Source organism: Homalodisca vitripennis, chromosome 8 (assembly GCF_021130785.1).
Source record: "Homalodisca vitripennis isolate AUS2020 chromosome 8, UT_GWSS_2.1, whole genome shotgun sequence".
NCBI classification, from domain to species: Eukaryota; Metazoa; Arthropoda; class Insecta; order Hemiptera; family Cicadellidae; genus Homalodisca; species Homalodisca vitripennis.
In genome coordinates, this window is record NC_060214.1 from 92,582,533 (window position 1) to 92,609,965 (window position 27,433).

At 33.5% G+C, this 27,433-nt stretch overlaps 1 protein-coding gene across 1 annotated transcript in view; it reads right to left on the minus strand.

The window, feature by feature from the left end:
* Positions 1 to 12,419: 12,419 nt before the first annotated feature.
* Positions 12,420 to 27,433, minus strand: part of LOC124367744 (calcium-dependent protein kinase C-like) — a 456,141-nt gene continuing 441,127 nt past the window's right edge. The window contains 5 exon segments of the mRNA XM_046824826.1: positions 12,420 to 19,842; positions 22,952 to 23,092; positions 25,224 to 25,412; positions 26,349 to 26,550; positions 27,104 to 27,195. Coding sequence (XP_046680782.1) covers positions 19,690 to 19,842; positions 22,952 to 23,092; positions 25,224 to 25,412; positions 26,349 to 26,550; positions 27,104 to 27,195 — 777 coding nt within the window. The 3' untranslated portion in view covers positions 12,420 to 19,689.

Sequence of the window (27,433 nt, forward strand, 5' to 3'; positions counted from 1 at the left end):
ATAAAAGGACCACCTTACTTATGGAGATTGCATGCAGCATGTTAAGGTGTTGCAATCATCTATATATAACACTGAGATTCAGTAGGTTCCACCAAGAAGTTGCGTTTCTTAATTCTTTTATATATATTCTTTTTTATATATTTTATAATATACTGAGGAAAATGTTTACAAAACTTCGTTATAAACAATATATTAAACCACTCTACAAATCAAGAATATTTTCAAATACACTGCTGACTCTAATACTCTGCCAACAATAACGCTATCAATACACTGTTCAAATGTACTCCAATTCTATGTACAATATATGCACAATCTCTGCTATAAACAATATACTTAAGTACTCAAATATCGTAATTTTTAAGCGAGTTTAATTCCTACTTAGTTTTATAGGAACTTAAGGAGTAGTTTTTTCAATATAATTGGTCTATAAGTGTTAAAATTGTATCAAAATAGTTTAAACTGATTATAGAGAATGTGCAATTTGTTGACTGCATGATTTTGAGGTGATTAGTTATAAAAAATTGTGTATTTATATCTATCCCACAACCAGTGCCTCTTTTCCAAATGGCTACTGCTTGAATGGATGACCGGTGAGCGATTCTGTCCTTGCTTGCCTGCTAGGCTATTTATTGGTGGTGGTTCGTAAGTCACCTCTCTGCCATTGATCCCCAGGTTATGTTAGAGAGGGGTTAATTTTAGTAAAATAAGACGTGCTTTAACTTTTTTTAGTTTTACTGTTATTTGATGAATGGTATCCATACGGGTTATCAATCAGCCACTAATCACATTAAAATCAATTAATTCAATTAAACATGAACGTGAGATTATGGTAAGTCTGAACATATGCTACAAATCTAGTAAGAAATAACTCAATTACAGAAAAACCCCTGACAATAATATTTGTTATTTAAGATATTGAGTAATACTTACTTTTAAAAATAAAATTTGCTGTGACTAACGTATCAATAGAGATGGTAGTTTATGAGCGGTGAAGTGGTAAAAATGCAAAACAGCCTAAGCAAACATCACTTTCAAAAGCTAACCAAACCTGCGGGAGCGTGGGTTTGAATTAATATGACGGTTAAAACATCGGCTCAGTCTACAACATTATACACCTGACTGTACTCGGTACGTTTTTATTGTAATTAACAAACAGATCTTGTATTTCATGCCAATTCAATCAATCTATGAAAAACTGTCTGTGTCCAGTTGAGCAGAAATAATCGTTAATTCCAAATAATCGACACTTAATTAACACAATAATATCTTTCATAACACACTATCTTAATCCTTTGCTGAAGTGAAAGTAGTATCGACGAAAAGGATCTCAGGTAAGCAACACACAGTAATGGAGTATATAAATGTAATTGAGGTCGGGAAATCGCAGTACTATTAATATTACCTACTGAGTTTTAATAGGTTATATAATGAGTTAGCAAAGACTATTGAATCACAGTAATCGCTCCTATAGTTTTATGTAGCTGGTAAAACTGCCCCACTTCCGGTATAAAGACCATCTATTAGATATTAAAAGATAGAATATCTGCCGTATTTGACTTCAGCGAGCTCTTACGTGGGTATACTGTTCAGTAAACAGTAAAATTCAATTTGTAAGCCTTAGGGTGCCTATTTAAATTAATTTAATGTTACAATAGTGAATAATAAAGTTCTGTTACAATGACCCTTTGTAAGTAATGCAACAACAAAAAGTCAGGACTTTCATCAAGTAAGTGTCACTTTTACAATTGACTCAACTCACTCAACTCACAATTAGTGTATTGATCTCTTTTATTTAAAATATAAATATCTCCGCTCGGATTCGCGAAAAAGCGCACTGCGAAGCGCACAGTTAACCCTTTTGGACAAAAGGAGTCCAGCTCCTATATTCTTATAAATAAGAAAATGTTACGCACACAGAGCACTCACGTGATCTGAGCTTGAATTTTGATTCTATCTCGAGGGTAGATTTTCTTTTTTCGTGACAAGTGGGGTGGGGGGCGAAGTCCGTACTGATGGCCTGGTGAATGTCCGGTCAGTACTTTTCCTCCTTTCTTAAACGTGATCTTCCGTCAAAAAAGTTGGACAATCACCTTGTGTGATTTCTTCGAATGATATCTGTAAGTGCACTATTTTTGCAAAATCCTCCACTTAATTGCTGATACCGTGAAGTCTGTTAAAAGGCAGATGCGTATTGGACTATATGGTTTTGGCTACAAAAACGGATGTTGACTTTTACTTCGTGCATCCTGCGTCAACAGCCATGACCAGTTCTTTATAGATTACGTCGGATTTCGAATGGTCAGAAGATTGGAATTCGAACCAGTGAGGAGAGTATGAGTGTGAAGAGCAGACAATCCAAACCCAGCATGTCACAACGAGCAATAATCGGGGTCTGTCAACAGAACTTGCTTGTTATTATCTTATCACTGGTAGTCCCTAGATCTGGCCGTCGAATTTGGATATGAACAATGTCAAAGTTAAGTATCTGAATTTTACCCTCTATCTACTGAAAAGTAAAGAATAAGTATTTAAGGGAGGTGATAATAACCCTCGCCACCCCTGGACAGTTTACGGGGGTATTTGTACAATGTATCTCAGAATGTATATTACAGAGTTTGCACATGTACTCCATAATTGCCAATTAGTTATAATGTTTCCAGTCGTGACCAACTTCGCGTGTATAAACAACCAACACATTTGCAGCAAACTAATACAATCACTATTCGCAGACATCATAACCGAGAAGAATTCTGCAAAGTCAAGAGGAATATGAGGAATCTGCCTTGTAAGGAGCCCAGACTGCCAAAGTCTTCATTGACTGCACTCAATAATCGTCTTAATTTCCGAGAATTATTAAATTTAAACAATATCATTTTATTATATAATTGCGGTTTGAATCTTAAACTTTTGTGCTTTTATTTCGTTTTATTAAATAACACGGAGGGATGAATTTAATTTTACTGGAATTTATTTTGTTATAGTTGTTTTTATTAGCGTTTTAGTTTCACCATCTCGGTTTCACTTTGAAGTCATTAAATTTCAAAAACAAAGAGCCGGGATTTGTAGCATTTAGGCCAGCTAGTGATTTTACCTATTATATGTCTGCTATGGTAACATATGTATGTACTTACTACAATAAAATTCGGTAATATAGCAATAGAAATTTCTACTATTAAGAGATACAGTACAAATTATTGGCTCCACCAGGATTCTAGTTTAGAACTTTGAACTGCAGTGTCAATATGCCAAACAAGATTCTTAACTTGTTTTTAGCAATTATTTCCAGTTGCATGTTCGTGTTTAATTAAATAACTCACATCTCACAGGATAACAAGGTTTTTGGACTTTTGACATCATTATTGCCAAACATTCGTTATCCTTTCAAACCATTACCATAACTCTAGACCTCATTTATAATCCGATTTGACATCAAAAGCTGTTTGGAATCAAAGCTTCCTCTTTCAGGACACACAGCTATAAAATAGCTGACCTGTGACATAAAGCTGACAGTAGAACGGTTTATAACGCAATGACCTTTGCCGTGTATCGGTCTGTCGTGTTGTAATACCTGAAATACAAAAATGTTTCCACAAATGTGCCATAATAACAAATATTTTTAACTATTTGCTTTTGACGTTCAGGTGAACGTACATACAATTAAAGTAAAATGTAATTAGTAAAATTCAGCGATGCAAGATATTTATTAAAGGCTATATTATCTACCAGCTAATAAATTGTTTGCACCAGTGAGCACAAACAACTGTTTTAAGAACTCCTTCACTAAAAAGATTAATATACGAAATAGTTACGTATTTAATGAAGACTTCAATTGCAATACATCCTAATTAAAAGAGTTGTATCTACATAAATTGTTGTCTTCAATTTAAGTTAATTCGTTCACGTGTTATTCTATAATGGTGATAGTAAAAATTAACTAATTAATTAATTAAGTCTATTTTAATTGAGTGATTTTACAGATTAGTAGTCTGCGTTATTCACTATGTAGATCATAAGGTATTTTGATCAAGTTGGCAGTTGCATTAGTTTCAGTTTTAACTATTCATATATTCTGACTAACAAAGCTCTATTTCGAAAAAAATACTTTAACAAGAAAACAATCAGTAAAAGCCGAAGTTACGATGACATACAATAAACGAGCTACACTAAAAGTTGCTGAGGCCATGGACTGGTTTTTTGTGGAAAAAGCATAAAACTGTTTAATTTGCCACAATGTTCGCTTATTGATATATTTGGTATTATATCCTTAAAATTAAGTCTTTTGAATTAGACTATTATATATTTTCCTTCTCTTAAAATTTTTATTTAGAAGCACATTAACAGTTCATTTGTTGCTTCTGTATGCTGTAGTTGTTATGCTGGGGTATAAAACACGTATATAAACACGTTCACTTGGGAACAAACGTAACTCCTTTAAAAGTCGGTTCCATTGGTTTAAATATTTTGCTGTATTTTGTCGCATAGCGCAAAAAGGCGATTCGCCATTATTTAGTAGTTAATCTCAAACTGGCACTTTAAAATTAATCAATATTTGTGAAAATAATAATTGAAATATGAAGTAATCATAACTTCGTTATTCCATGTATTTTATCAGTACAATCTTCACAACCTTTCGTAGTTACATTGAACAAATACACAACAGTACAGAAGTTGTACACTAACACATAAAACTTAGCCCTTCACAGTAAGTCTTGCCTGACATCTGGCCTGACTGATATATTGAACTTACATAGCCTTACGAAACAGTTATATTATATAATCCTAATCATGAACACTGTCTCTATAATATCGCAGACTTCCCTAACATTTTCCTAATAAAAATACTCCCTTCATCTGGATCACTTTGGATGCTGATCACCACGAACTTGACATACACGAGTGTTGACCACGAGATCACTAACCACAATAAGATAAATATCAGTTTATGACGTATTATAATTCAATGATACGTATGTAGTTTAATGATTTTATGGCAAATTTCTATATTCTTATCAAAGCAACCGTCGCGTCGAGATATTGAATTTTAAACAAAACAGCAATAGTTATTACAATGGTTGCAGTACAAATAAATGGGGTGTTTCAATAGATATAAGCTACTGAAACCCTCCACCAACAAAACATTAGACCATGAACTAATCATTTGGCAAACATCAGATAAAAAGGTAGGATAATTATTCTCAAACAAAAGCGTATAAGACTTAAGGATATTCCAGTCTCCAGTATTATTGACCTGATACTGGAATTGACACGGCAAGTTAACAGTTATAAATTATGTCAGCATCGCATGAGCCTGCCGCCAGCTGTCAACCAATTACAGGGGCTAATTGGTACTCAATTATTCATCTCACTCTGGTCCGATCTGTCACAACTACGGTGCAATGTTGTTTACGAGATATCTATATTTTTGCTTGTTAAAATACTTTACAGACAAATTAAAAGTATGCAAGTACGTACAAAATTTTGTTTTTAATGTTGAAAATATGCACTAAGCTTTATTAGGGGCGGATAGAGTCATACAGTTAAAAGTTGGAAGATTCGTGGTGGATAGCGAATCCTGCAAAAGTGACCTTTGCACGTCTTCATCCTACCTGAATTAAAGGTTATTTTACTACATTTTTATTATTTGTCGTAAATTTCACAAATGAAATTAATAATCCAATATATTTTACGCAACAAATAATGTGATAGGCTACATCTGAAAGTATAACAGGTTTCCGGATACAAGCAGCAAACTACGTTTCAAGGAATATAAACTATCCTCTTTTTCAGACGTCTAAACACTCTTGACCACTCGAACCAACCTGTACCACATGAACATGCTTAAAAATATGTAACGTACAGCGTGATTAGATGTAAACTTTGACTGTGGCAGCTTCATCGTCACATACATTGTTTAGTTTCTTTTTTGTGTACGCTTAAATCTTACGCCTCCAAGTGAAAGACCTAAGGAAGAGGATAGATTCCACGCATTGTACTATTTTGTAACACACAACAATGGAAAATGTCAGACATCCTAATATCCTTTATAACGATCCAACGTCAATGAACTAAAGGAACTTATATGCAAAAAGGACATTTTATTACAAAATACATAGTGATGTACACCAATAAATAAATCTTACGCTTCACTGCTGATTGATATTTTTACCACAGAACCTTATTTAAAAACTAGTCTTAACACTTATAGACATCTCAAAATACCCCACAGAATTTGTTCGACCATTTGAGTCCACAATTACAATTAAAGGTGTAGGAGTATGTAGGGTTAAGTAGTGTTCCTTCATCCGTCAAACGTATAAATTTAAGTGAATTAAAATATGTTACCATTGTGAGTGGAAATGTCAGTAATCAACTTCTTTCTACTAGTAATATCTATTTCTGTATTATTCTCCATTTGTCTTGCTTGCAATTAAAAAAAACGTCGCTTCTCTTTAATACTTCTTACTAAGTTACGTATTATAGAGTGTAAAAGGAAACTGCATAATCCAAAGCTTAACTGACACAAAAAGATTTCGAATTACCAAATAAATAAACTCGTGTTAGTGAACGATTTCCTTAAAATGTTGAAAAAGGTAATATTTGTAAACTGCACACATAAACATTACACGAAGCAAAACCTAGAAGTTGAATTTCTGTTTAATGACAACCAAAAATATGTAAAATGTATTCTTCAATAGTGCTTCTTGTTTTAAGACATCTCACGTGTATTCTAAATTTCATGAATACTATTCGTGCATGCAGCGTTTATAGTATTAACTTTTTGTTTATGTGCTTTACATTTATGCTTTACATTATTTGCTTTAGGACACTACTCAATGTGCGGTTCTATCTTAAGTATCATAACACGACTCCTTATTGAAGAAAAGTACGGGTGCTAGACTAATATTTAAAAGAGTTAACACTACTTTACTAATAATCAGAACTCACAGAATTCTCATTACTTGTATACACTAAACAATATGCACAATTTTTCATTGCGCATATAAAAGGTGCAACAAAAGGTAAATAATGTTTATAGATGGTTACCTCTTGTAGTACATTCATGTACTAGCATCACTTAACCTATATGCAATACGTGGCCTTTGTGCTCCTCCCATATTTGTACTGTATATACATGATGGTTCCAGAAGAGAGAGAATTCTAGGTGTCGAAATAAGACATGTTCTATATAACAATATGATATAAAATTTACTAGCTTTGAAAGTTAGTGCTTGGAAAGCTAGTCGTGCTCTAGTCGAAAGAACTATTCTAGTCTCTGTATCTAGATCAATACTTATCACAAGATATTTTATATTTTTTTGTTTAAAATATCACAGTTGAATTTGGGAGGTTTTTTAGTAAAAAGTTTAGACGGGGAACGTAGAATTCTGATTCATAAATAGTGGAAGAAAATTGTACTAAGGCTTTTAAAAATTGTTGCTATAACACGGTGATGCTTTTTCGAATGTTAGACTTCTATGCGCCGCATAGTGAGTCTGATAGATTTGTTGGGAAAACGATGTTCATTCCTGCTATTGGTATTTTGCAATATACCGTTTATTGTTTGACCATTCACATCAAAACTATTCATAAAAAGTACCACTCATTTTTTTTATATACATAAAAAATATATAGTTTTTATATACATAAAAACAATTACACAATATTCAGTAACAAAACAGTAGTTAGTATATCTAATAATATAATATTATTTTTAATAAAAATGTAATAAAACATGCAAATACTTACAAAAAACATAATTTATTTAGTTGGCTTTCCATGAAGTACAGCGGTAAGTACTTCAACGAGCTAACGCAAATACAAAATTGGTTTCTTTCTAACATTCTAACCGTGAACATCAGTAAAACAAAACTTTTACCAATCGCATTAAGGAATGTGAGTGAGCCACCCGCGGAGCTGCAATTAGTACTGCACTCGTGCGGCGATTCAGTTAACACCGCCTGTCACTGCCAGCCTATCGAGAGGGTGGACCAGTACAAGTACCTAGGTACAATTATTGATAAGAAACTTAGATGGGAACCTCACATTAATTATTTAAAACCTAAACTTAGAAAAATGATATACGTGTTTTATCAGTTAGGGCAAATTTTAAATTATAATGAATTAAAAACTGTCTATTTTGCATATGTTCAGTCTATTTTACAGTATGGAATAATAGCGTGGGGAGGGGCGTTCAAAACTATCATTGATCCATTAAATGTTATTCAGAAATCTATACTCAAGGCAGCTCTAAATAAAACTAAACGTTTTTCATCAAATCAGTTGTTCATAGAATCATATTCTCACGATCCGTCAGTTGTATATTAGGAATGTGATGGTCTACACCTATAGGCACAGGGAGGCGGTACTCGGTCGAACTACTCACAGCTACTCTACCAGGGCCGCTGTGGGGGGTGGTGTGCGGGCTCCTGTCATCGAGATGACTGTGAACCTGACGAACGCATACTACGTGGCGAGTACATTGTACAGGCGCTTGCCTCCAGTGATAAGGGACCTGCGGGCCGAACCAACTGGTCTGTTCAAACGACTGATTACTACTTGGCTGCGGATGGTCGGCTCTGATAAGGCTGAGTCTCTCCTCACCCCCACTTACCGTTATTAACTACATTTACTATTACTACTTTCAGTTGTTGTGCCGTCGTGTCAGCATATACAACATGTTCAACCGCTTGCTTAGATATTTTTGTTTTCGTAACTTTTATTTTATTTTATTTTGTGGGACTGATTGTGTGAGCTGAATTTTGCTTATTGTATGGATTTAAAAAAAAGTCTGTTCTACTAAAATTGTTGTAAATAAGAGCTCGCCGTCACGCATAGGCCTCGGCCCATGTGACGGTATTTTCATAATAATAATCATGTAATTGTAACATTGTATATTTGAAAATAAAGAGTAATTTGATTTGATTTGATTTGAAGTACTGATGTGTAGTAGGTAATTACCTTATTGAGTAAATGTAAGCTCCGAGGTACAAGGGGCATCTTAAATACAACGCGTGTGTTTAATACGCTATGAATGTATGTTTTGCGCGGGGAAAATCTTTTGTTCCGCGTCACGGAACGTCACACTTGTTCGCTCCGTAGCCGCTAGAGGCAAGACTATCGCGGCCATTTTTATGTCAGGGCGTTTCTCCGTTCAGTACCTATCCAGGCGTGCTAGTGAGAAGTTACTGCCGCTCGTTATTACAGTGACTATTTCTTTTGGTGGGCTATGTATGACGTCTTGCACGAGAGAAAATCTTTTTTTCGCTTTCCGTCACGCATGTCTATCTTTTCTACATGCTTTCAAAGTAGAATGACAGCTTTACCAAAATGTAAACAAAATGTTATATAAACATCTGATCTCAACTAACACAACTTGACGTTAATGAAAAATCTGTTATGAGAGATTAAAAGAGAAGTATAAACCACATTTACATACAACAATATATGACAAGAGAAATAACAAAACTTATCTCTAATATAGTAGTGTTTTACAGTGATTTGTTTTCTAACTGTTCGATCGGTTAACTGATATTATTGACGTAAATATTGTCTGAAATATCGCGTCGTCTATCCGTGCTTCTCCAGAATTTCCTTGGGTATGGAATTTTCAAGTTAGCTTACTTCAGCTCCAATTTAAAAGCTGTAAAAATGTATAAAATAAATTCATAGTCTACTATTAAGTAACTATGTTGACGTTAACACTAAAAAAACCTCCAACGCCAAACAAACATTGCAAAGAGACTAAAATTTAAGGTAAAATGGTGATTTGATGTAATGTACAAACTACTATTTATTAATGAATCTAACTTAAAATAGATTAACTTACTGCATCATTTATAGCAGTATGTAAAGCTCGCCAGATTCTAAATTGAATTTCGGCAAGGTAAATATTAATACCTATTTCAGTTCACTACTAATTTCGTTGTGATGAGATTTAAAAGGATTAGAAATAAATTGATTAGATCTTTTATAACCAATAAAGCCATAGTGTAATTTAATCCTGGAAGAAAATTAGTCTTTCTGTTGATTATAATTATAACGTTTACTCAATTACATTGGGCCTTACCTTATTTTCACTTTAAAGAAAATTACGTAGAAACTAATGTTAATACAAATCTTGCTGAAGGGGGAGGTGCTGTTTTGGTATATTAAAGCTATCTATCTAGCTTGAATAGGTAATCGGAAAATACGAAAACCAAAAACTATGCCTTAGATTTTGAAACTATTTAACTTTCTGAGATGACGACCTTGAATTCCTGAAACTACTATAACTTTTTCTCAATCACAAAGCGTTCATGTGTGTCCATATTTTACTGGATGAGGGTTCGTGGTTAGTTCTCAATTAATTGTTGGTAGATAAATTAACCTGATTTCAAGAGATGGTTTACTTAGTGGTTAACATGCTTACTTTATGTATGTAGTCTCATTAAGTTTTCATTAAGAAACCCTTAACGATGTATTTACTAGCCTAGTTGTATGCTAATTCCCTCTTCGTGAAATGATTCTCAGACCACACCTTACAAGCTGTCTATAGTGAACGACGTTGAATTACCCCATAAAAACAATGCTCAACTTTAATCACTTAACTTTTTATCCGTAGACCTATGGTATATGTGCAATTTTAGGGTTAGCATCGATACTCAACAAAATGAATTGTAAGTTTCTAATTTGTAATGTTTCCAAAAAGGTATCAACAGTTTTGAGATCGCTCATGATTATTAAAAATAACGGAAAAAACTGAAAATGCGTTTGAAATCTATATATATAAAAATGAATGTTTGTATGTTTGTCCTTTATGGAATCGTGAACTATTGGACCGATCATGATGAAAATTTGTACGTATATGTATTTTTCCACGGAGAAGGTTTATAAGCTATGCCCATCCCTTTCCCGATTCAGGATTCCGCCCCACTGGTTACAGAAATACCCATAAGAAATGCATTGCAGCAAACATATGTTAACGTCTTTTCAAATTTTTAATCAGCTGTTCTTTGTAAACATATATTACACTTATAGTTTTAAAGCATAGAGTAAGCTTAAGAGAAACGACAAATTTTGTTTAAACTGTTTTTGCAATCACTGTTAAACATAGACTTTACTATCCAGATAATACAATTCAAATTTGACGTAAAAATTCACCTTTAACTGCAATATTTATTTAATATAAACCATGCTCATGCTTGATCAGAAGAGTAATGCAGATATCATAATTACTATCTTACGTTGGCTACAAATATAAAGAATGTTATAAAATCAACCTTAGTTGTTTTTTTTGACAGAAGTATGGTTCTCAAAACTCCGTGTGTACATATTCTCTCGATCGAGACAACAAAGCAAGCTCAATCGTGGCATCGGAGATATAACTAATTTAATCTAAAATTTATTATAGTAAAAAAAAAAATTTACTAAGTAATATAAGGACTTCGGTTCTTAAGATTTGCGTGCGAAGCCGTGGGTAACAGCTAGATAGAGGCAGGAATATGGTACATACCTTCATAATACGCCCAAGAGGCTCACGATGGAACGACTATCAATTATCTCAGCAATGTTTAGAATGTAATAGAAAAAGAATAAGTGAATATAGTGTACTGTTTTCAACGGGAAATTGCGTGCGAAGCCGCGGGCAACTTTTGCAAAAAATTATTGAAATGCGCAGCAAAGCGCGCCGGGCCCGCTAGTTGTATTATTAAAAAAATGAAACATCGACTATAATTATACGACTAAATAAAAGGTTCTAACACAATAATAATAACAGTTCAAAGAGTTAACAAATTTGACATCACCGAATGACTCCTTAATTTACTGAGAATTAGCATTATTTATGATTAAAACTATTACAGAACCTTAAGCTGATGCTATATTTTGTTAGTTACTCGTTCTTTCAACTAAAATCAGTATGAAACTGGAATTATTTTGGTTCCCCCCTCCAGATTGGGCATAGTTATCTATCTTGCAATGTTATTTGAGTGTCCAATTGTTTCAAATTAAATACTTTATTGTTTAGTGTTATATTTTCTGTTCTTGGTTTTCATTCCCAATCTGCTTATTTGAATGAAGTTCATTGATATTTCCACCGTTTATGTTTATTAATTAAAATATTTCTTGTCCAAAGGAAAAGACTGGAGACCTAGCTGTTCTTGTCGAACACTTTACTGAACTGTATTTGCTTAAAATCCTTCTGATAACATTGGTAACCCTTTCACTTTATAGTTTGGAATACCACATTTATATCTGTAAATAATAAACATTTTTTACACAAAGCTTCTGCATTTGGTAATCTATAAATTACTCATTTTCCAGATCAGATATGAAGTTTCAGGAAATTTCTGAAATCCATTCTCAACTTCAGTAATTAACAGTAGTGTCTTCTGACCCAGGGAGGAACTAGGGTAACAAGGAATAAAAAAAACACAAGCAAAGATTAAGAAGTAATATTTTTAAATAATTTGGAATACTCGAGTACAATATACGATGCACCAACGTAATAGATATAAAGTACATTGTTCAAACGAAAGGGCGTTTAAATGCCTCTCGTTCTGTGGAAGATGTGTACAAGTTTGATTATTACTATTTACTAAAGTACCAAAAACATGAAATGTAAGTTTGTATATATAACGATATAGAGACAAAATAAACCCTTAGCTGAAACTTGCTTTCTTCCTGATTTCAACAATTATTAATTGATTTATATTATACATTACTTTATATGTTTTATTAGACGTTTCAGATATAAACATTTTATTAAAAATATGTTTTATAGCATTCCACTGACAGTAAGCGATTTTCAGTTTTAAAAATATCTATCTTACCACTTTGAAGAAACACATTATTTAATCACATAGGAAGTATATACGAGCACAATGTTTTTCCAAACATCTGAAACACATGGTATGACTTTAATGTGCTATATATGGCAATTGTGGGACTAAAAGCATAGTGAGTGAAAGAGAGGAAATTAGTTCACTGTCTGAATAGCAATTAGAGTTCAATGCAAAACATATGTAATATTCCACGAAGCTCAGAGTGTTAAACACATTTTTTTAAAGAAAATACTCTTGGCTTTTGCATATTTGTTAAGATTAGCAATTAATTGTGCATATATAATTTACACGTGAAACATAACTTGAAGGCCTGTAATCTTTGAAAAAGGAAAGTAGCAAACACATTCATACAAAAATCTGAACAATATAGGCGACGGTGGTTAACCTCGAGGTAGTCCAAAGAGACAAAACACTCGCAACTATAAAGTTTCTTCGAAAACCCCCATTTTTTGTCAGGGGCATCACAAAACAAGTATTTTTATTTAAATATACTGAAAAGATCTATACAATTCACACGTAAATTGTTTAGTTGCACAATATGAGAATATTCATATTGTAGTAACGTTGTCTGAGCTAAGTGGTATTTAGTTATTATTGAAGTTTCTGAGACTAAAATATTTATGTGGGCATAATAATGTACACTCGACAAAGCCGGTGAATAATTAGAAAGATCCTATAGCTATGAGGGAGGCTATGTACACGGGGGGGGGGGGGGCGGGCATCAGGAAAGAGGGTGGTAGGTGTCTGGCTACGCGCTGTACATTAGAATGGAACGCCTCTGGCTACACAGTTCTTAACTATGTACATTCAGTTTAGGCCATTTCAGATGTTCATTTATATTAATAGAGAATACATAGGAGTTATATATAAACTCATTATTCGAACTACTAATTTCTTAACAAAGCCTAAGATTTTGGAAATAACGCAAAACAGATACCAATTCTCACAGTTACATAATAATTTTATATTCAGAAGTATATAAGTACAACCAGTATCCCTGCAGGTACAAATAATGAGACTATAGTTATTAAATAAATACAATGTCACGTATTTTACTTTAAATGCAAATATCACAGAGAATTTAAATTTGTAATAATTTTTTTCACATTAAACTTTATTTGTGTGAAATTTGCATCACATACATTCTTAATATAAATACAAATTTAATATAATACAGTTATATTGTATATAATTTATACAATAATTACTATACAATGCCTCAATCAGACAAATTTTGGTTGCTTATTTCCAAAACCATTTTAGGCTTGTATAAGAAAATGCCAGTAACAAGAAATACAAACAGTGATGTTGTGGTGAAAATCTTGTCTTTTTTGTTATCTGAAATTATTTTTGAATGATATATTCTACACACACAATTAATGATGTAGAATGTATTTAAATAATGTACTCGTAACTGAAGGTAATTATAAAATGTTTAAGTTTAGTCTCTTCAAAAATTACAAGTTAAAACAGATTTTATTACAATGGAGTTGTTCAATGAATACATTTAGTAAGATAAACTATAAGACTTGAAAACTGTTTGGGTTATTTGTGGTGTAAATATTTTGATGTAGTAAATTATAGTGGTTAAATTTTATATAAAATACTTAATTATTTTGTAATATTAATTTCATTCACTATTATTTAAATAACATATACATGTACTGATGTAATTAAAATAAATGGTATTTATCACCAAATACAAGTATTTTCCAAAAGACTAATTAGCAATTCCAAAAAGTCAACTTTATCTTTAATTATACATTTCTCTTTTTATACAAAAGCTAAACATTTTAAGTGCTAAACGCAAACAAATTTAAAATTTTCAACAAACAACAGCATTGTATTTCTTGTAGCTTCGTTTAAACAAGAACATATACAGTAAATGATCTAAGGTAAATGGCCACCTACTTCTATATTGCTTACAAAAACATACTAAACAAATGATTGCCTATTTAATTATAGACTGGATATTCTACTTAAGTGGGCTAGATGATACATCTTTAAAAAATCCGTTATCTTTTAATAGTAATTAAAATACACTGTATAACCCTTAAAGTATACACTGTCCAAATACATATCAAACTAAGTTTATCAATTTATTGTTAGATATACATAACTGAGTAAAGTTGTTAAATTTAATTAATAAGTAGTTAATTCATTTTCTCATATAAACACAATAGACTTTTATTTATCAATGAGTAAAAATATATAACTTTAATAAAATTATTACTGGAAGTTGATAAAAACAATCAGTAATGAAGTTGTACGAATTTATTTGTACTCAATTATTTCAACATTTTGATTATGAAAATAACTGCATTGCACTTAAGACATGCTTGAAAAATTGTTGACAAATTGTAATTTACAATTATGAACAAAAGTAAGCTCGTTTTGTTATAATATATCAAAAATTCCGACCACAATACATCGATTACTCAATAAATTCGGCATACAAATTCGAATACAAGCAATGTTTTAACCCTACAAACTAAATACAGGTGTTTACCTTACTGTGAAAGACAAAAACAACGAACTATGTAACAAATACACTTATTCACATAACACAACAAATCAGCAAATGCTCTAGTAATTCGCGATTCGCTATCCAAGTGATTTATAATTCAAGCCGATAACAACGAATAGACCTCATTTCAAAACACAACAATTACATTCGAACGATAATATTTACAACATATTAAAAAGCAACAACGATAGGAAAATGGAATGTTTCAGGGATCAACAAAACATCATTAGAAAACACGTACCCAAACAACTAATTGTGTTATTACCAGTAAGCAATACGGATTAAATTACACGTAGTATGAAGCATTGGTAAATAGTTTTGTTTGTAATGCATTATGGGTAGATAAAATTGATGTTATTTCAGCTGTCTTCAAAGCAAAGTAATTTACATTAGAAAACCTGTTGAAGAGAAAACATTTTACAATAAAGAAAATATACCTGTATAATTTGCCACTGGCAAATAAAAACCATATCTGTTATTGATATATTAGATTTTTTTTATAATGCTTAAATTCAATGTAACAGCGTCACTCGAAAAACACTATAACCAAAATAATTACACTCGTCAAGCAAATTATTATATAATATAGGCTACTTTTTAATTAGGCTATTTTCCAAAACGGGACCATGTTTATTTACTATATGCTTGTAAAATGTGCAACGCTGTAATCACTCATAAGTGTTCAATATTGGTAATTTTAAAATCATGAGTCTATTTATAAAAATGAGATCACAAAAGCCGAAACAGATGACAAAATCCTTTTTAATAGATGCAATAGTTGCTAATAAAATACAATTTAGTACGGTACATAAGAGATTTATCATTCTTGAAAACATAACACAATTAAATTTAAACATAAACCAGTTAGATTCAAGATATATTAGACAGCGGGGTGGTTTGTTGACGGTGAACGGTATTAAATACAAAGGAAAATACAATGCAAGTAAATTCTAGCACCAGCAGTATCGGCTTCCAAAGTTGCCAAAATAATCGAAATCCTCTAGAAGGAATTAGAGCTAGTACAGAATAGTTGACATCTATCCATACACACATATTTGAAGCTATGTGTGAGAAACGGAGATCTAAATCGCTAGTTTTCTAATGTCTGCGGTGAACATTAATACGGGATAATAGAGGCTGGAGCCAAAACTACAATATCAATATCACAAGAGACGGGAAAGGCAGAAACGGAGACAGCGTAAAGTTGGTCTTTTGATTCAGAGATAACCCCATAGATGGCACGGTGACGGGTATATTTACAATCGGTATGTACAGTGCAGTGCCTCGCGTACAGTGGAGAATGCTGTGTGATATGTTGAGTAACTAGACACAACCTGTGTTGTTTGGCGGCAGTTACACGTTTATACAGAACTCGGAGTTCCAGATTAGTTTAGTACTACTTTACTTTATTGTTTCGTTTATAGATTTGATTTAATTCACTACCTCTTTCCGCGAGATGTCGATGAAGCCACAGTGTTTCTACTACACAGCAAAGAATACAATGCAGTTTCAATGTTCCTAAAAGTATAAATGTACGAAACGTGTACTCTAAGAAATGCACAACCAGATGCTTCAAAATGGGCTACACTTGGAAACGAACGGGCCGATGTCGAAATAGCTTCCACCTACTGTAAGACTTTAATAATTGATACCGACAATAACGGAATACTATGGTTGAGAAACTACACGAAATCAAATCTAAAGTAGGGGTTTGGCACTCTTCAAAACATGAACTACCATGAAGTTCTAATCTATCGTAAAGACAACTAGTTCTGAAACACTTTAGTACGTACTAAAATACTGTACGAAAAATACTTTAATTTTTGAAATACAAGAAATAGTCGAGGATATACAGTTTTTAAACATACAGTATTCAACAGTCTAAACATATGAGGTAAAACAAATACGATTACTATAAGAGAGTAATGGCAGTTCAACATTAAACCAATCATAATATAAATTTTTATTTTCTACACAGAATGAAACAGTTAGGTTCTCATATGAAAACAAAAACATTCAATTAAACAAAATCATCTCTGAATCACAAATACAGGGATCACAGCTAACTCGAGACATGGGAATCCTTTTAATGTCACACCGCTGTTTATTTAGCTATCCAACAAACTGAATCCTTTATATACAACATATGAGGTCAGTACAAATATAATCAACTTTAACACAGGAGTTCGTTTGACAACTCATGCAATTTGATATTTAGATTTTACTCTATAGATCTCTTGTACAATGAGTTTATACATTTATCTATGAGTAGTTTCGTTGTTCACATTTAATGTTATTTTTAGTAATTCACAACATTAAATGATAAATGTTCTTAAAACACCACAAGAACAACCCTTTAATGCCTATCGCCATTCTATACTACTATACTCGGGCTTCTTGGCTGCTACCTAAACTTTATAACATTATAACTAAACAATTTTTAATTAAATGTTTTATAAAAATTTGTATGTCTCATTTATTTAAACCATTAATCTGAACTAGTCATTTTTGTATGTACTTTTTCCCCCAAGAATACCACTCGTTTCTTTTTAAATCATGATATATTAAATTAAATTATTAAAATTAAATTTTTCGTATAGAAGCTTCAACAAACTGTGACCATATAACAAATTAAAAACACTATATACAGTATTTTACCAGTTTGAAAATTCACATTTACCAAAATCTTAATTTCTGTAAACTATCAATTTTAAACAAAAGTTTTTATAGAAGTGTAATTTGAAAGTCTTCTAAATTTTATGAAATACACAAGTCTTAAATAAGTATATTAAAAATGTTTTATTAGGGAACACATTTATGCCAACATTTGAACAAAATAGGAATATGACTTACCATGTTGTAGCCCAAATATGAAAAAACTCATACATTCGCCAAATGGTTCTTCCAAAATCCCCACTGTTAGTGTCGCATACTAAATTTTAAAGAATATATACATATTTTGGCAGGTAATTAACACATTCACCCTTATGTACTTTGTACGATGGAGAAAGTAGTAAAAGAAACTAATCGCGCAGACCCTAATCATATTTTCAAACACAACCGTAAACAAACGGCGAACTGACGAAACAAAATTGGAACTTCAGACTACGTTTTGCTACTGTCACCGACGTGCTTCTCACAATCCTAAGAACATTGTATTATAACAGTAATATGAATGGAATATTGTAAACGTCTACCTAACAAACACACGAGAACACCTAGCTAACTTATCTAGAGTCAGAAGCACGTCGGGGAGCACGGTGGACGTTGCGGGCGGCTGGTTGGAGCTCGGACCATTCGCGTACGCAACACACACTCACCAACTACCAAAACAACGTTTAACAAACAAAACTACAACCAAATTTACGTTACTTTACGTAAAACCCCCGATATACTTCACGCGCTCGAAAATAGGCTAACAAACGTTCCACTTGAGTGGACTGTGCTCTGAACAACAAACAATATTTCACTTAGGAAACTCACTTCACTACTATTCTGTATCGCAACCACACATTTTTGAAACAAAAGTAGCAGGAAATTGTTCCATACTATAAATTAATTCGTAACAATACGGCTCATAACTGATTCACACATTTCTGTTGAGGTGTTTTATTATTCGCTCTATTTTGAATTGGTTTAAAATTAATGGTTTATTTATTACGAATTAATGTTTACTTGACTAATCTCTAGTGTGTACAGCTGGGGCATACACTGTTACTAGACATAGCCTACACCTACCAATAAATAGGAAACAAGATTATGACTGGTTTATTTTACTGCATGGTTTTAAATCAACACATAAAATGCTTTCAAGCTCACAAAATCGTACTTTTTGGCACGCCTGTGCTGTGAAACAGGCTGGAAAAGGTAAATTCAATATTTAAATTGGCAATTATTAACGTATGAACAAACAATATAAGCGTTTAATGCTGCACCAATAAAATAAAAAAATTTAAAATTGAACTATTTTTACAAGTATCATCTTAATGAGATTATTCTAGACCTGGTTGAGCAGAAAACTGCTAAAACGTTTGCTACAGGAGAGTTAACCACATTAGATGAGGTTTTTTGGAATAAATAAAAACTTCGTTCAAAAGGTACAGGGGTGGATTAAGGCATACATTTAAACGTGATCCCTGTATTTTGGTTCCAATACGGCTAAAACCTTCATACGTAATAACAAAATTTTTCTCACTAAATCTAACCCAGACGGGTTAGTCGGAACCTCACTCTTTCTACCAAGGACAGCTAAAATACGAAATAGAAGTGACGACGGCTACAGCAGTGATCGGGGCGAATACTACGGAGAGGATTGTCTTGGCAGGGCCGCCGACGCGTTCACACGTGCTGGATATACTCAGGGTTGAGGAAGGAGAAACCCATGAACTCTGTCTGGTCCAGGTTCATCATGAACAACTTGTCAGTCGGCGTCAGGTCTGTCTTCTCAGAAGTGAACTGCTTGTCGAAGTTGCTCACGTCCTTGCGGTGTTTCTGCAGAACAAACATTGTGCGGATTACTCCATCAATCAATCTGTATTGGTCATCGAGAACAATTTTGTGTAGAACATAGACACAATGTAGATATACGGTCATAAAAATAACATTAACTACGTCTGTACAATATGTAACTTTTATATCCGATTACAAAAAAATCTGATATCGTTTGTGTCTTTTTTAAAACATGGAAGACTTTTATTGTAGTATCACTAGATAAAGGAATACGACATTTTCCAATATATAATTTTTTATTTTGTGCAAGGCCTTTCTGAATCAAAGATTCCATCATCAGGCACTTCACAAATTATCAAATGTGTACATTTTTGTAATATTAATTAATTTTATGATAACATATTGTAAACAATTTGGATGTATGGTTAGTTACAAACACAACACACTTAAATGCTTGGGAAACATTTTACATTACCATAAATCAAGATAAAATTATCAATAATGAGGACGGACCAATTCAAAATTCAGTTTTACTCTCATCTCAATTTATAAAAAAAAAAAAAATAATATAAAATATATAAATAAAATTCTGATTAAATATTTGATACTGGCTAACCATACATCCAAATTGTTTACCATATGTTATTATAAAATTAATTATTATTACAAAAATATAAACATTTGATAATTTGTGAAATGCCTGATGATGGAATCTTTGATTCAGAAAGGCCTTGCACAAAATAAAAAATTATATATTGGAAAATGTCGTATTCCTTTATCTAGTGATACTACAATAAATAGTTATTCCAATGCTCCAAGATTCTACATGGAAGACTTTTGATGATTATTATTATGAATTGGAACAACAAAGAGCCTTCAATTTCTTGTTTTATAGTTGGCATGGGTCTCAAACAGTGCGATATTTTTGAAGGTGAACACCGATATTCCATAAATAGATACGAGAGAGTTTAAAAACCCTACCGTACTAAAAGTGTCTCGACATATTTCGTGGCCTTTGAAACTCAAATGATCATAACCGCCATCTTTTGCAATCTGATACTCTGTGAAAGAATATTTTTGGAGCCGTTTCCGAAAATAAAAACCCATATATAGCCCAAATACGTTGACAAACTACACCAATCTTCTAACTTCTTTATCTAAAAAGGAAGACACGTATGTCCAAAATCTCCTATAAAAACAATTGGATATAAAAATTTAGAGCCAACAAAGACAAACTTTTGTTGATTGAATGTTGAGGGAGAAGACTACCCCCTTTTTAAGAGATTCAGAACGGCCACATGAAAACTATAATGGACTTAAGGAAATTAAACTCGTCCTTGATAATAAAATGGGCTGTGATATATTAATTGATATCTTAATTAATTCGTATTTAACGCATTCCGTTCCCAACAGCAAAGCGCAAAATTCAGTTTTATTGAAATGTTTCCTGCATATTTTCAATAACGTATTTATCAAGGACAGCTACACTGCGAGTTAGACGAGTTCACTGGTAGACTTTGAACACATTATATTTTATATATCAAAATACAGGTTTATTATGGTGAGATAAGCTCCAAAAATATGGTATACAAGGAAACATTAAAAAGTCTTAAAGCTTCTTACAGTTTGGTAAACTATGTAAAATATGTGAACCGTATAACTATTACATTCTGGACCAACGACTATAAAAGAAGCGAAATATGTTTTTAGATTTAATCAGTGACTAGAGAGACCTTATACGGTGCTTGACCTACATTTGAAAAATCTTTCAAAAACTGTAACCTCCCCAAAAAGCTATTTAGGGTATTATTTGGCGTTAAAATCGTTGTCCGGGATTTGTATGGTCAAAATATAGGGGTTTTCGAAGGAAGGAGGAGAGGTTTCTCGTTTCATCCGTTATACATCATCAATGGGCGACCCGCTTCACCCTGTATATATGAATAGCCGCAATTTGGGATACCCGTAAAGTGTAATAATTCTAATTCTGAACTTGCAAATCACCGAGTAACAAGGTCCTAGGGGAAACCAGGATATGCTCTTACGCATCTAGGTGTAGCCACTAGAGTCGTGGGGTGTCAGCCAGTTGGCTAATTTGGGTATTACACGCTGAATGATAACAAAACGTCTTCTTATAAAAATATATCAATTCACGCCAACTGAGGAAGAGATGAATACAAGCTTCGAAAATACAAAAGAGACGAATTTTGAAAAATCATACATACGAGCGAATAGCACGATCTTGAAAAGCGAGCTTAATAATGTCATCTTAAAATAAGTTAGTCCTTTAAACTATGGACCAATTACTAGGACTAAAAACTATAACTAGATCAAAAGCATGACATCATGACTGTTGTTCTTCGCTTATACGTGTCACAATGCTCTGGTACGTTTTTATTCACCATTTAACCTAGATTGTAGTCTTGCATTAGTTTAGGCATTTACCTGAAAAACAGATCAGACTGTAGATCTCAAAACGTAGTGATTGTTTTGTTCCCTTAGGACAAGAAGCTTATAAATTGCACTTAGTCCTATAAGAACCTTAGCGCTGCTTCCAAAGTGACAGGATATTTAGGATGTGTAAGGTTAGGGGGTAGGGGCCGCCTCCATATAGGAGGTCCATGAGGAAGAATTAGGACACTAATCTCAAAGTCGTGTCCCCCCGGAAGAAGGGGAGGCCAGCTCTGATCCAGCCTCTCCAGTCAAAGCACGCAGTGGGTGGCAAAAACGTAGTGTTAATGACTGTATTGTATCACTGAACGATGGAAAATATCCGGAAAAATCCTGTTTCCTTTACAATCACTCCATTGCCAAAAACAAACTTCAAACAAGGAGATAAATGAATTAATCATTTAGACGAGGTGTACTGCGATTCCTGGCAGTATTTCCATTTAGTCCTGAGGTCCGAAGCTACGGCGGCACACCACGTAACTTAGATTGTTACCGTTCAAATATTTACCTCCTGGGCCTCTCATTCCACAGAGATCAAATCGAGCGCTCACCGTACCTCGATTAATAGCAACGAATGAATTAACTCCTGTGCAACTTTATATAATCAATGCCAGATCTCAACATGATTTGTCTAGAGTTTACATGTATCAAACACAAAAACAACCACTGGTCTTATAATGCTAACATAAATGATAACACTTACGATTTTTGGTTTGAATGGTGGCTGGACCTCTCTGTTTTCAATGCGGTCCCAATCGATCCTTCGGAAGAAAGCGTGCCCTCGAACATCTTCCTCTCCCCGTGCTCCACAACCTAACCTCTTGGTCGGGTTTTTCATCAGGAACTGTGGACACAAAAACACGCATTGTGGTGGTTATTTGGACTAACTTGAAACAATACATAGACAGTCAATTATTCATTTTAAAAAGTATTCAGAAGTATAAGACTTACAATTGTGGGACTGAAAAGATTTCATCTCCGTCTGTCTGTCTGTCCGCATGATATCACTAACTGAAGTATTGAGGTATTATGTTCAATGATGGTGCATGTAACTCTATGGGATTTGGCCGAGCGTTAGTAAAATTTTTACATTGGTCTTACGATGCCAACGAGGAAATGTAGAACAAAATAAACGTGTTGAAAAACTAAGTATAATGATATAAAGTTGGAAATTGTGAAATTTGTATTCATAGAGTAAAACTAAAATAATGGCTTGGTAAGTCAATGTTAAAAGTCGGCGACAAGATTTGATTTCAGAACACTCGCGTTTTAGTACCCCATCTAGCTCACAGGAACTTTTATTATTTGGGCACTGCTATTAAAATTTATTTAATGAATAAAAATGTGAGTGTATACTGTTACAAAAGTTTTTCGAGTAAAATATCACCTGTATACTATAAATTTATAATTTCTACATAGACAAGACAGAGTTTTATTCTCTATGGTAGCGAGAAAGTGCAAGTTCAACCATGAACTTCGACTGTGCGTTATTGACGCCTATCACTTATTAGGCTGGCCCAATATCTCATTTTTCTGCCGGGGGATGTGAACATTTCTTTTCTAATTGGTTGTTTGTTTGTTTACCTGTATACAGATTATATCGGCAATAAAATGAGATACAGATTTTAATGTTTCATACACCTCAGCGAAGCCTGTTGTGAGACGTACCCCTACTTTGTTGTAATCACATCAGAAACTATTTTCAATCCACCATCGACAGAAATGATTGATATACACCCAAGAAACCAAACACTTAGCATACTTCCTTGATTCCCTGGCACAGACGCTTTGGCTAGATGACGATGTGGTAGAAAATGAACTGATTTATACAAACCTATGAAACCTACTCCTAGGCCTCCTTTGACAAAAACTTTGGGTAGGTCGGTGATGAACTGATTGATATAAACTCATGAAAGTTAGTCCTTTGAAGATATCCTTAACTTCCTCCTTAACCGCCTTTGATAGAGACATTGGTTAGGTGTGGTCGGTGATGACCTAATTAATATACACAGTAGAAACCAACCCCATTGCTGATTCCTTGAGTCTTTGGATAGCTGATACTGTGGTGGTAAATAAATCTCTGCAATGATTGGCTTTAATGAAAAACCCTCCAATAAATCGACGAATACACCATTAGACCGATATTAGATTCTCCTGCAATGAGAATGCAGTGATTTGGATTAATGAGTGGTAAAACTAGGGCCAACCTATCGAAGAAGGTACTCAAAGAACCATCCGTATATCTCTAAAAGCCTTTTGGCGGTGTTTTCAGTTTGTGTGTTTCAGTGGCTTATTTACAAGTTATGGAAGTAATTGAAACTGAAATCTTAATACTACTAGTTGAATTGAAGCATTTGGTGTGGGGAAAATCTGCTGATAATTAAAAGGATAGCAACGCAATAAGAAAAGCCTGGAAAGAAATACATTAAACAATCAACCCAAAATTTGAAGTCACGAGTAATACAAATAAAAATGCAACTTTTTTACTATTTATTCTAATATATTGTAATATTGTTTAATAAATATTCAAAAGTGCAAAGTAAGTAACTGAAAGTAGTTAAACAACTTTCGGTCGTAATTTCTCTCTAGTTAATTTTATGAATCTAGAGTCAATTGAACATTTTTCTTTTCTGCCAACGACAGTAGTCATAATGCAATGACAATAATTCTTACAATCCATTTTAAGAAGGTATTAAACAGAACTGTGTTGTTAAAGATTTATCTGGTTGTATTTTTCCAGTCCGGGCTAAATCGTGCAGTGTAAAAATCTACAAACTACAATTAAAATCTATCCGGCTTTCTCCCCGGCCAATCGTCTTCTTGGCCAAAGACTTTGGGTAGTCGATGGTGACTTGAATGATATAAACCCATGAAACCTACCCCTTTGCAAACGTCTTTGACCTCCTTGGTCAGAGAATTTGGATAGCTGATGCTTGGCCGTAAAAGACTGATTGATATAAACCATTAAAACTCACCCCTTTGCAGACTTCTTTGGCCTCCTTGGACAGAGACTTCGGGTAGCTGACACTGTGGTCTGTGATGGCGGCAAACAATTCTTCCTCATCCTCGCCGTCGAACGGCGGTTGTCCTACCAGCATCTCATACAGCAGCACTCCGTACGCCCACCAGTCCACAGACTTGCCGTAGGGTTGGTACAGGATGATCTGAGAACAATTCATAGGTTCAATGTCTGCCTTCCACATTACCAAGAAATTTAAAACTTCAGACAAATACAACCTCTTTAACTAGACACATTTATAGCTCTCATCATCATCTAGTAATATATTTATGAACTCATACTTTTGAGTTTTTTGGTCTTTTCACTAAAAACTACACAAATTATTAAAATTTAACTTAAGCTTTTGTAATATTTGTGAATCTTGTTGAAAAAGTCATATATCGAAAATTGTGTATTTTATATTTTTTTAAACAGATAAGTTTGATTTCTTACAAACAACAAAATGTATTAGAGTTCTCTTGCCCTTATTCTCTTGCACATGTGATTCAAAGCGACTGGGATTTTTTATATTTTTATTTCCAAAGGTTTTTAGTGCCACCTGACTTAATTTTTACCCTATTGTAGGATTATTACATATTATAGTGTTTATGCTTGCTGTATGTATTTATATACTCCAAAACTTAATGTGGTTAACTATACTTAAAACAAATAAGGAAAATAAACTATAAAATCTTGTGGCATTTGACTTGTATTGTTGAATTATATTTCAGCTTACACATCAATTTTAGTATGTCAAACAATAATGGGTTTAGATGTAATGAAATAAATACACATTATAAAATAACTTTTTTGTTTTATAATGTTACCGTCGCGTAGTCGCTCGCATAAAGTGACATAAAAGTGACATTTTTTCGGTTGAACGAAATGAAGGTCGACACTTGAAATACAGCGTAATGGAATATCAGATAAAAGTCACACTTTCTAGTGTAAGATTACTGGTTAGTAGTGCAACTATAATGCACAGTATTATACCACGAAATTTTTACATATACTGTCTTAAATATTACAGTAGAGCTTCTTCACCTTTAACGCAGAATTTAGATATAAGGTAACGGGAAAAACTGCGTCTATCAACAATTACCTCAGGAGCGATGTAGTCTGGCGTGCCGCAGAAAGTCTTTGTAGTCTTGTCCCCGGTTATGCCCTCCTTGCACATACCGAAATCGGCAATTTTGATATGCCCGTCTTGGTCCAGCAGCACGTTGTCCAGTTTCAGATCCCTGTAGACGATTCCTCGGGCATGCAGGTAGAACAGTCCTATCGCGATCTCAGCCGAGTAGAACCTGAAAACCGCTTCATTTGCATTAATATCGGGCTTAGTCTAAAGGTAGAGATAGTTTATTTTCAATCAGGACAGTTCAACATTAGGGTTGTATCAATTAATGTATGTTGTTTGCTGACTAAGAAAGAGGTTTTGCGAAAAATAAATCTATCGTTATGGGCGGTAATGGCTCCGATATCAGTGTGAGAGGGAAAGAGGACAAGCGGAGGTCTGGTCTTTCAGTGTGTTTGGTACCTGTACAGTCCATATGTTCCAATTTCATTAATCTAGATAGAATTGATTTGTTCCAAAAAGAGAGTGGCTGCAAGAAAGTGGGATATTGTTAATTTGTTGTGTATCAGGGAGATATTACAAGTGTTTCGAACAAAAATATATGATATGGGGTCATCTTAGTTTATGATATCACGAAAAAAACAGTGATCTTTTTTTTCAAAGGTTCTAGATTGTCATAGTATAACACTACGGATACTCACTGAAATGTAATTTTACAATTACCAAAGATAAGAAATTGAAACTATATCTAGACATACAAAAACAAGAAATATTCCACTTACACGGCAACCGGCTCCTTGAACTTGCCGCACTGTTGTATCTGAAACATGAGATCTCCACCGTTGACGTACTCCATCACGAAGTACAATCGATCCTGAAAACATCGGGAAAATTACAGATTGCAAGTATATCTAGACCACTAACACGGCAACTGGCTCCTTAAACTTGCCGCACTTTTGTATCTAAACATTAAATGTCCACCGATCACGTACTACATCAGGAAGTACAATAGATCCTGAAAACATCGGAAAATTACAAATTGCAAGTATATCTAGACCACTTACAAGGCAACCGGTTCCTTGAACTTGCCGCACTGTTGTATCTAAACATTA